This window comes from Colletotrichum abscissum (assembly GCF_030869225.1).
Source record: "Colletotrichum abscissum strain IMI 504890 chromosome Unknown Scaffold_26.1, whole genome shotgun sequence".
NCBI classification, from domain to species: Eukaryota; Fungi; Ascomycota; class Sordariomycetes; order Glomerellales; family Glomerellaceae; genus Colletotrichum; species Colletotrichum abscissum.
In genome coordinates, this window is record NW_026850165.1 from 400962 (window position 1) to 413058 (window position 12097).

General features: G+C 32.8%; 2 protein-coding genes across 2 annotated transcripts; one reads left to right on the top strand and one right to left on the bottom strand.

Annotated features, from left to right (window-relative positions):
- Positions 1 to 889: 889 nt before the first annotated feature.
- CABS01_10322 (uncharacterized protein) lies at positions 890 to 1991 on the top strand (the record flags this gene model as incomplete). Its single annotated transcript, XM_060543678.1, has 2 exons — positions 890 to 1400; positions 1462 to 1991. The coding sequence occupies 2 exons, from the start codon at positions 890 to 892 to the stop codon at positions 1989 to 1991; spliced, it is 1041 nt and encodes a 346-aa protein (XP_060399360.1).
- A 540-nt stretch (positions 1992 to 2531) lies between these two features.
- On the bottom strand, positions 2532 to 4257 carry CABS01_10323 (FAD binding domain-containing protein; the record flags this gene model as incomplete). Its single annotated transcript, XM_060543679.1, has 4 exons — positions 2532 to 3449; positions 3509 to 3567; positions 3620 to 4067; positions 4135 to 4257. The coding sequence occupies 4 exons, from the start codon at positions 4255 to 4257 to the stop codon at positions 2532 to 2534; spliced, it is 1548 nt and encodes a 515-aa protein (XP_060399361.1).
- Positions 4258 to 12097: the final 7840 nt, after the last annotated feature.

Consider the following 12097-nt stretch of genomic DNA (forward strand, 5'->3'; position numbering starts at 1 on the left):
AGGAAGCGAGCTCTTAATAACTTAATTTAGAATTTCGCTACTGTTTATAGAAAATTTACCTCTTTGTGAATAAAGGCCCGTTATTTCCAATAACTCGATTTCTTCAACCATGGAGAAAAGGTTTGCTCGCGTTAATCTTACCTTAGGAAACAAAATACCATGGCAGCACATGTGTTGAACAGATCACGGGCCTTTTGAATGAAGCTTCGTGCACCTGGTCGAGGGGGCAGATGCTTTGCTTGGTTAATCCGAGACCGGGTACACGAAGACTAATATGTTGAACCATTGTGATCTCAGGTACGTAGATCAACATAAAACCCAGGAGAGTCCGGCTAATGTTCGCCTTTCAATTCAATCTCGAAGCAAACGTGTCTGACATATAGAGCCTACGGCCTGACGCCAAGGCCGGGGATGCTATAATGCCGGTAGGATGGGTGGATGATTTTCACCCCAAAGTTGGAGAAGAAATTACACGCGCTCAAGACCCAGATACCAACATCTGAACACAGTAGTCCAGCCAGAAAATAAGTCTTAATGACGTATTAAATCAGTCTGTCGAATCGTATTGTGATCTTCTTTGAGTCATGATGCTTAGTTGAGGTAATGTTATGGTCTGGTGGTTCAATGAAACGCCTCTCAGGGCTCGGTGTCCACTGGAGACAAGTGACTGCCGGTTCGTCATCTCGAGACATATTTATCAGCAAGTTTAAGACGTTGCATCAAACATGAGAGTGGATTTGGACAAGACTTTCCTATATATAATATTGATCAGTTAGCCTGCTCTCATAAGCTTTGCTAGCTCTCGGTCAACAACCTCATTCACTTTGAGTCCAGACATCCTGCTCATTCACCAAACTCCACGATAAACCATCACAACTACACCTTCAAAATGGCAACTCAGCAGGTTTTCAGACTTCCTCGGCGCACATCCGTCAACGACCTCGTTGTTAGGACGGAGCCAATCTCAGAACCCTCCTCGAACGAAGTTCTGGTCCGCATTCGCAGTGTCGCTCTCAATTTCCGCGATTTCGCCGTTGCGACCGGACAGTACCCGTTTCCCGTCAAGGAGAACGTGGTCCCCGGTTCCGATCTCTCTGGCGATGTTGTTGAAGTGGGAAGCCACGTTGACGACTTCGCCCATGGCGACAAAGTGATCTCGTCTTTTGATCTGAGCACACTTTATGGCGCCATGAAAGACTGGAATCACAGTCTTGGGGGCTGTGTAGATGGTGCCCTGCGGGAGTATATTGTTCTTCCAAGCTCTGCATTAGTCAAGGTGCCTAAAGAGACTAAGCTGAGCTACTCCCAGCTATCGGCCCTGGTCTGCACTGGAACAACTGCTTGGAATTCTCTCTATGGCAACATAGCTCTCAAGCCTGGCCAGACTGTCTTATTTCTTGGTATTTATATTCAATCCCACTTGCCCTGAAGAATACATCAAAGACCTGACTTGCCACCCAGGAACTGGTGGTGTTTCCATTACCGGCCTCATCCTCGCCAAAGCAGCCGGAGCAACCACCATCATCACTTCTTCCTCAGATTCGAAGTTGCAACAAGTGAAGGAGACCTACGGCCCTGACCATGTGATCAACTATAAGAAGACCCCAAAGTGGTCGGAGGATGTCTTAAGAATTACAGAGGGCCATGGCGCCGACTACGTATTTGAGAATGGCGGTGCTGGTACGATTGCCGAGAGCATCAATGCCGTGGCGTACGGGGGGTCCATCGCCGTGATTGGATTCCTTGCGTCATGCCCGCAGGAAAAGATGCCTGACGTCGCAGCACTCGCCTTGTCCAAAGGCGCGATTGTGCGAGGTATCATGGTGGGATCGCGGCAGCACTTGGAGGAAGTCACCCGTTACGTTGTCACCCGTCAATTGCAGGTTCCTGTCGAGAGGGAGTTCGGATCCAGTAGAGACGAGATCATCGCTGCCTTTGAGTATCTCACCAGCGGCACTCATATCGGCAAGGTCTGCATCAAGATGGCTTGAATTTTGTGCTGCACTCGTTTTGATACAAAATCACAAGTCGTCTTGGCTCATCCTGGTTGAATCAAAAAAAGATTTCGAGTTCGGGAAGAATTGAGGCCCATTCTGCACATTAGTCCTCCAACAATAACGGTTCTCGTAATGAATCATGTCGACGTCAGACGTTAATTTCCGCCCTGCTAATGCACATTCAGCCAAAGACTGTAAGAGATCCTCATACCTATCAGTTAGCGTCCGCTGTGGCCGTAAATCCAGCTCCACAGAATTGGTGGGCCTTGGAGCCAACAAGATTCAAGAACGTCTCTAAAACTTGCACTCACTACGGTGGAAGATTTTGTTGTAGAGAAGACTTCGAATATAATCAAGGCACCTTACGCCCAGCTGTGCACGTGAAGGTATCGCGAAGAGGTGTCACGGAAAGAATGGTTCATGAGTGTTACTGATATCTAGAGAGGGAATGAGGTGTTAAAATTAGATGACTTGAGCGAGGCACTGAGTTCGGGGTATATGCATGCAAATCTTTCGATAATCCTCATCTGTCAGTCAGGCTCTAGTGCTTTTGGAAATTTTGAACCCTCCTGACACCCGATGTTGGAAGAAGCCGTTGGGGTCATAAGTCTGAGCCACCTTCTCCAAGAAGTCCTGATTATCGCCTCCGTACGACTGAAGTGGGTCCTGTGTCTGGTGTGCGTAGTTGATGTACTTGAAGATTGTGCTTTGTCCTGTCCTTGCAGCATGCTCAGAAATCTCATCTATGACTGCCTCAAACTTTCCCGTCAACAATGCCTCGTCATTTGGGGTTGGAAGCAAGCACTCGACTTGAAGCACGACGGATGGCTCTGTCAGCTCTTCGTTTAATCCGAGGATATTAGGCCCGTTGTTAGCATAGTTGGTTGAGAGGGGAGTCATCACAAATATTATCGTGGCATTCTCGTCGAGTTTTCCCTCCAGGTCCGCGATGAGAGCCTCGAAAACTTCAAGAACTTTCCTGCCCATCTCCATGGTTGCGTGGAAGCTCTGCGTAAACCACACATTGTACAAACCGAGTGTGCCTTGGAGCTGCTTGACGAATTCTGAGTTCGGGACCGCCGATCTGGTGTCAATAAGAGGCCCCAAGTCCGCGAGTCCGGCGAAGGAGGACGATTTGCTGACGCCATCAACGTTGGCGGTAATGAAGGCGACTGAAGGATCTCGCCCAGGACCCCATGACAAGGAAACAAATCCGCTCTCGGCAGGATTTTCCTCGTTCTCTCTGACCATAGTGATGAAGCTTTTCACGACGGGTTCCTTGTCTGTATATGCGAATGCGACGATACCACCGTAAATGTCATTTGCAGGGAAAGTTCGCAGGTCGAACCTTGTCACGACACCAAGATTGTTCATGCCACCTTTCAGAGCCTTGAAGAGGTCCGCATGCGCCGTCGCGTTCGCTTCAATGAGACTACCATTAGCGAGCACCACCTGCGCAAATACGCTGTTAGCACACGATTTGGAACCGCACTCATCAGGAATATCTGTACCTCGTAGTTCAAAACATTATCGGCGGAAAGGCCGTACTTCGCAGAATACCATGAGAAGCCTACCAATGTTTCAGTTAATTACCTCGTGATTCAGCTGAGATTTCGCCTTACCTCCGCCAAGCAAGAACCCTCCCACACCAACATGACCTTCGCGTCCGCCCGTTGTCATCACCCCTTGTTCCTCGAGGGCAGAGTAGACTTCACTCCAGCGCCCACCGGGGCCGAGCGCTGCGACACCGTGTCCCGGCGAATCAGGATTCTCTATATAGCTAATGGAATTGATGCCACCGAGATCGATGGTAACGCCATTGGCAGCATTATTCGATGGGAATGGTGAGTGGCCACCGCTACGTATGGCCACCGTCCAACAGCCCGAGGCTTCGCTGTTAAGTGACTTGATGGCGTCCGAAACCTGCTGTGAAGTCGTGGGCTTGAGGATACATGAAGGTCGAACGTCTTGAACATCGCCAGAGTAGTAAGACTGAATGGTGACGGCGTACTCCGTGTCGTTCGAAAAGAAAATTTGGCCAGAGAGCCCAGCGCGGATGAGGATATCGCACTGCAAGATGAGTCGGTCAGCATCCTAGTCTCAAGGCCAAGACGTCCACATCTAGAAGCTGACAAACCCCTGTGAGTTGGGATGCAGCATTGGACCGAATGCCGCTAGCAGGTCCAAAAGACGCGGATGCTGCAAATGTTGGAACAAAGAATAGAACCGCTGCAGCGGTGTACCACACCGTTGAAGGCATCACATTCGTTGATGGAAGAGATCTTGGCAAAACCCAAATCAAACGACGTGGCCGATGTCTGTCTTCTTAAGACATCCATCGATCAGCATTCGGTAAACTCATCGGCACCGATGCTCGATCATAATAAGGGCTGTCAAGCGGAGTCATTCGCTTTCGGTTTCCAGCACTTGTCAGTAGCCACGACCTTTCGTAAATCACTGCAATCTATTGGACAGCGTATCTTGCATCGCTGTACGCGTCGTATTTTCTGTTACATTTCCAAAATTCAAATATTGGAAACGGCACAGCAGCTGGGCGAGCTCTGCTGAGCTAGTCCTTCGCGGATTCACTCCGAATGCAGGCAAACATAGACTAAGCCTAATCCGTTTCCTACTGTTGGTTGTTAGATTAAGCGATGCTTCCTTTCCTTTTCATTGGCCACCGCTTGCGTATCCTCGTGGACCAACAGATTCGCCGAGCAGAAATGCTGCGGCGCAGCGGGGACTGAATCCATCCAGACTTTGGGGACATCCTCATTATGCATGTACGAACATTTGCCTGACCAAACATGGACCCAGAGAGGAAGTTTCTCCGGGCCAAACCAACAGTATCAAGTTGACCCGACCTTTTCACCGGAAGAGAGTAAGGCGTAATCTCAACATGGACCTGCTATTGATCAGTGACTCAAGATACGCCTCCGTTGCTGAGAATATTGGTCGAATGTGCGATATCAAGAATTGCGACTGGTGAGAAGATAGCCTCAACCTCCGCAGTCTGTTGCAGTGTTCGACGAAGGGAGTGTCAGGATGTGTAGTAGTATAAGGGGCTTAAAATGGATAATTCAACCAGGAGGCGTCTAAGTATTGACTGTACAGGCAATAGGTTGAGACTCAGGTGGACTTGCTGGATGAACAAAAGTTTTTTCTCATTCTCGGGCGGGCGTAGGAAGCCAGTCGCGTTGGTGTAAAGCGCAATCACGAACGTAACTCCAACAATGCCCCTTTTCGTTCTTTATCTTGCTGTCTCGTCATAATTTCTGCGGTCTTACTCCAGTATAAGTGGCTCCTTTCCATTGCCAGCTCTGGATTTATTACGATAACTTCCACGGAATTCTTTGTGACCAGTACAGATGAGAGGCTTAATAGCTCTGAGGGAATACGAAATCTCTTCTCGACAGTACTTGCAGATTGGACATCCTTGCTCAGTTGCTAACACGACACCCTTGAAAGAATTCGCCAGGTTCTGAGACGTCGGAAATCAGGCTAGCAAACCAACACGTCCCTTAGAGGTCGCAGGCAATGTTAAAGCTACCTGAAAAAGAAGACTTGAGCACTACGCCCGCCCCCATAAAGTAACCCGTGTGCTCGAGGGTTAGGACCAGAGCGCATTCTAACCTTTACTTCCTTCCTCTATTAATTATCTATGCCGTGGAACCTTTAAGCATAGTGTAGCTAACCATGCCAACATAGTACCCCTTGCCTTCCGGAGACCTATCTTTGACGACGACAGTGCTCGTATTAATATAGTGTCGTAATGGCTTCAACCATCCATGGCCTTACTATACGTCACGTGACCTCGGTTATATAATTACTAAGGCCCACTTTGTTTATACTCTCTATATTAGAGCGAGTTTTATACCTATTTCCTATTCTTAATAAATAACCGTTCTTTTTATATATATTAATACTCTTATAATAACTTTATAATAATTATAAACTTAGTTTTAATTTAAACCCTTATATTTTTATTAAAAAGTTATTTTTTAGGGACTACGGTTTATTATATCTTTTTTTATAATATTATTTAACCCCTATTACGTTTATTAAGCTTAATTTTAAATAAATTAATATTTTTTAAAAAAAACTATTAATATTTTTAAATAAAAACTTAATTACTAATAAAACTAGCCTAAATAGTACCTTATTCTATAAATTAAGGCCTAATTAAAGGATATCTAGGACTTATTAAACCTAAATAACTATACTTCTTTATTAAATTTATTACTTTTTATTAAGTTTATTTTTTTAATTAAAAAGTACGTTAAAATATAAAATACTATTTAAGATTAAGTATATAAAATAGCCTTAACTAAATATTAATAAAAACTTAAAGAGTTTATTTAATAATAAATTAAATAGCTAAAAAATAAGATTATAATCGAACCCTTAATTAAAAATAATTAAATTAAATAATTAATTACTCTAATAAAACTAAAAACTATAATAGTAAACTAAGTACGTCTTATTAAAAAATATACTTTTTTTATTTAGTAAACCGTATTTAAAACGATCTTTTATTTTTAAAAAGAGAGATCGTATAAATTAATAAATTACTAAATCTCTTTTATAATTACTGAAAATTTTTTAAAAAATATAAAAAAAAAGCTTATTAATTTTTTAAATTACTCTTTTTATATTATAATCCGGGTTTTTAAATAAAAATATATACTAAGTAAGTTTAATTCGCTTATAATTATAAAAAAGGAATTTAATATAGTTATAAATAGGGTAAACTTTAATATTAACTTATTAACTTAAATTAAAAACCTTTTTTTAGTTTATTATTAAGTAATATAGCTTAAGTTACCTAAAGTCTAGGGTACTTTCGTTTTAAAAACCTTTTTTTATATAACCGTACGTCGCTTTACCCTAAACTAATTTAATTAAGAACTTATTAATATTATTAAATTAAAATAAAAAAGGGAAGCGATTTTTAATATAGAGTATTATACTAAGATTTTTAATAATTTATTATATAAAAAGGTAGTATATAGTAAGAGTTATAAACGAACCCCTATAATATTCGTAATATTAATAAGTCGCTTAGATTTCCCTAAATAAAATAAAATAATTCCTAACTCGTTTATTAATTACTTTTATAAGGGGTCTTATTACTAAAAATTAATAAACTATATAAAAGTAGAGCTTATTTTAATAAATAAAACGAAGTAAGAATATATTTAACTAAGTAGTAACGAGGCTTAAAAAATAATTTCTTATTTAAACTAAGAAAAATATACTAACCTCTATACTAACTTTATTTAAAAGGGCTAAATTTATATAAAACCCCCTTTTAAATAGAATAATAATAACTAAAGTCGATTTAAAAAAATAACTAAAATTAATAAGCTAAGTAATAAAAAGAACTCTAAGGGGACCTACTTTTTAAATATCGTAATTATAATTATTAATATTAGTTTATTCCCTAAGCTAAGTATAGAGAGTAATAAGAATAATAATCTTATTATTTTTTTTTATCCCCTTTATTAACCTATACTTCTTTTTTAAAAATACGGTTATAAATAATTACGGTACCGTTTATTTTATTAATAACTAATTATTTTTAAAACTAGATTCTATTTAATAAAGTAATAGTTTAAAAAATATAAACTTTAAAATAGTATCCTATTTTATTATTACTAAGGGAACGAGGATTATATGGAATATTTTTATAAAACTAAAGGGGTTTAAAATAAAATATTTTATTTTTTATAATATTAGTTTTATTAAAAACTTTTATATAAACGTTATATTAAAAGCTCTTTTTTAAAAAATAAGTATTTAGTACTCGGGTTTTAATTATACCCTTTAGTTTAGTAATAAATTTAAAAATATTATTATTAAATAGCTTAAAAAGAAAGTTAATCTAATTTTTTTAAAATATAAGCCCTATTCGTTCTATTCTCTACTTAGAAATTAATTTTTACTTATTAATATAATTTTAATATATAATATATAATACTTACGTTTTTTATATTAATTGAAGAACGACTAATTAAATATAGCTTAGTTTTAGTATTTTAAATTTAAATATTTTATATTAGTAGTATTTAAGAAGTTCGTCCTAGTTACTTAGGGGGTAAGGATTAAAAGACTAAGCTATTTAAAATATTAATACTATGTAACTACTTATATAAAATAAGTTATTTTATAACGTACTTTAGAATAAAGAATAACCTAACCTTATTATAAAATCTTATAAAACCTCTTTAACTACTTATTAATTTATAAATAAAATAAGTAATTAATACTAATTAAAAATAAATATTTAAATAAGATCTTTATCTTTTTACGAGTTACGAAGACTTATAATATAGTATTTAGGGTCCTATACCTTTTCAAATAATAAATATATATATAAAAAAGCATAGCTATTTATAAAATTTAATAAAACGTAAAACGTATAATAATCGTAATTAATAATAAAACTCGTTTTTAAATATAAGTATAAGAGTTTAAAATAAACTTAGAAATTACTTTTTTATATATAAAAAAACTAAATAAAAAAGGGGAACGAGCTAGTTAAGAAATTATTAATAAAACGATTAATAAAATATTAATAATTAGCTTACTAAATAAATTCTAAGTAAAAACTATATTAATTATAGCTTATTTATATAATATTAATCCTAAGTAACGTACTAACTAGCTATTATTAGTTTAAACTAAAGAAATTTAGTTTACTTATTATTTTAAATAATAATAATTAATAAATATACCGAAGCTCGCTTATAATTTATATCTTTATTAAGGGTAGACGTACGTATATAGTTATAGAGCGTATTTTTTTAAGAGGGATTATAAAAAAAAATTTAATAAAAAACGTTTTAAAATAGAATAGAGGGGATATATTAAGTACTTTATAAATTATATAACGAATACTTATAACTTATATAAGATCTAGATCCCCTCGTTTTTAGAAATTATTATTACTTAAAATATAATATTTAATAAAATAGCTTTTTATTTAAAAAATAATACTAAAATTATAATTTATTTACTTAAGTTAAGGGCCGTAATAAATAAGATTTAATAACTACTTATAATAATTAAACTTAAGCTCTAATTACTTAGAATTATAAATAAAAAAGAGACCGTATTAATTAATAATAAAGAGTAGTTATTACTACTTATACTCGTTTTATAAAAAATAAATAAAACTATAAATAAGCTTAGTTCGTTTTTAAATAAATAAAATAAGTAATTACTTATCTCTAAATTAATTTTAAATTTTAAAAATCTAGAGTTAAAAATAAACTTTACTTAACTAACTAAGTTAATAAACGAGGCTATAAGAGAAGTTAATCCTCTTATTAAAAAGATTAAAAACGTAATATATATATAAATAGAAATAAAAACTTCTTAAAGCTCTTATAAAAAAGATCTTTTTATTTAATTAGACCCTAACGAACCCCTTTAATAAATAAACTTATATTAAGAAATAAGAGTAATAAACGACCTAGTTAATAACTTTAATATAATTAATTTATATAATTCAAAAGAGGATAAGTATATTAAATAAAGCTAGAAATTAAAAAACTAATTACTAAAAGTATTTATTTAAAACCCGAGTTAATAAGAGCGATTTAAGTAATACTCTTTTTATATTTAAATAAAAAAAGATTAGGACTCCTTTTTTAATATATATATACTTAATTAGTAAAAAGCGGTTAATAAAATAACTTAGGGGTATTAAATACTATATTATTATATTTATACCGTAATTAGTAAAATAAAATACGTTTTACTAACTACGGTCTAATTTAACCGAATTTATATAAATTAATTAATTACCCTTTTAAAAAAATAAAAGGATATTTTTAAAATACTAAAATTTTTAAAAAGTTAATTTATAAAAATAGTACGGTTAGAAATTTAAGAATTAAAAAAATAAATACTTAAAAAGTAGTTAGTAAGGCGTTAGTTATTTCTAAACCGATACTTTTTAAATAAATATTTAATTATAAACTTAATAATAATAATTATTTTAATTACTATAAAGCGAGAATTTATATTAGGGGGGATTTTTAAAAATAATACTCTTTAAAAAAGACTTATATAATAATACTAATTATTAAAACGTTTAAGGTAGTTATAGCTATTATTACTTAATTCGATTTAGAAATTTATCAATATAATATTATAAACGCCTTTTTAAATATAATTAAAAAACTAAATAACCTTTTTATTATTTATAAGTTTTTAAATAACTTTTATAAGCTAAGAATATATATAGAACCTAAGTAGGCCCTATATAGTACTTATAACGCTCTATTATTATAATATAAAGAGCTAGTATTAATTTTTAAAAGTTTAAGTCTCTTATTTATAAACGAGGACCCGTACTTATTTTAAAATTTTATTAAAAAGGTCCTAGTTCTCTTTTATATAAATAATATCCTCGTTTTTTATTATAAAAACTATATTTACGAAGCTAGTTAAGTAATTAAAGGATTTAAAAAGAAGTATAAAATAAAAAACTAGGGATTGGTTTCGTAGTATTTTAAGATAAGGGTTGTTCGTAATTAATTAAATAAGAAGATCTATTTAGCTTATAATTAATATTTTAAAAAAATAATTAAGAAGTTCGATCTTACTAACTTTATTACCCCTATAACCCTATTATTAATAGTTCTAATTAAAAAGAACTTAAGGATTATATCCCTAAATAAGACTAAGTTTTTTTCAAAAAAGGTTAGATCGATATTATATATAGTAATTATAATTTAACTTAACGTCGCTTTTATATACGCTCTACTCTTTTAATTCTTAATAAACTCGTTTTATTAATATTATTTTATTATAAATTAAGTTATATAATACCTTTTTTATATATAATATTTAATAATATATTTTAGGATTTTAGGGAGTAACTAAGTATTACTAATTATAAATAACGCTTTATTTATAAATAATAAAAAAACCTAAAAATCTTTATAAAGTTTTATAATTTCTCTTTTTAATAGCTTTATTTAGTAAAAAGTAGTTTGTTAAAATATAATAACTATATTAATTACAGAGGCCGAATTATTAAACTTAGAGAATATAACTAAAAGAATACTTACTCTTAAACGCTTTTTTAAAAATATTTTGCTCGAGCTTAGTAATATATAAAAAGTATACTATAATAATTATTAAATAATTAAACTTATAATAAAAAAAAAGGAACGTATTTTAACTTACTTATACTATATTAATATTTAAAATATATAATTATAATAAGAGTATTTAAAAGGCTTATTTTAAATAGTTTATATACTAATAAATAAAATACTAACTAACGGTTTTATAAAGAACTTTTTTAGAGCGAAATTTAAGTATTTTATATTACTCTTAAATATAAAAAATATATAAAAAATAATTATACTAAACTAGGGGACGTTTAAAAAGTAATAAAACGGCCCGGGGGAGCCTAGTTTTTAATTAAAAAACGTAGCTTATAGCTAAGGAGTATAAAGTTATTTTAGTAACCTTATTAGGTTACTTAAGAAGAGGTTATTTACTTAAAAAAGTAAATATATATTTATTTAAAAGGGATTTAAACACGGGCTATATACCCAAAAGGATATATAAACTAATAAGAATATTAATTCTAATTCGGATATTATCTATTTTTATAAATAAAATAACTAATACTATTACGTCCTTAATAAGTTTTTTTAATAACGTTTTTAATATAAAAAAAGTATTTATAAATACCTCTTTTATTAGGGCTTTATTTATATAAACCCCCTTACCCTTATTCTTATTTAAGAAATTATTATACTTAAGAGCCTTATATAACGCTATTATTATATAAATTAGGGATTATATATTAAATTATAAATAATAAATAGAACGAGGACGGCTTAAAATATATTTTATAAAATATAAGTAGTTTTATATTAATAGCTACGGCTATTACTAACTTTTTTATTACTTCTTATTTAAAATATAAGAACTTTATATTTAAAAAACTATATATACTCTTTAAAAATAGGGGTATAACCTAACTTTTTATAAATTTAGTAATATTAATATTTATTATTAATATATAAATTTAAAAGGTATATACTATTTAAATAGTTATTAAAAGTATTTTT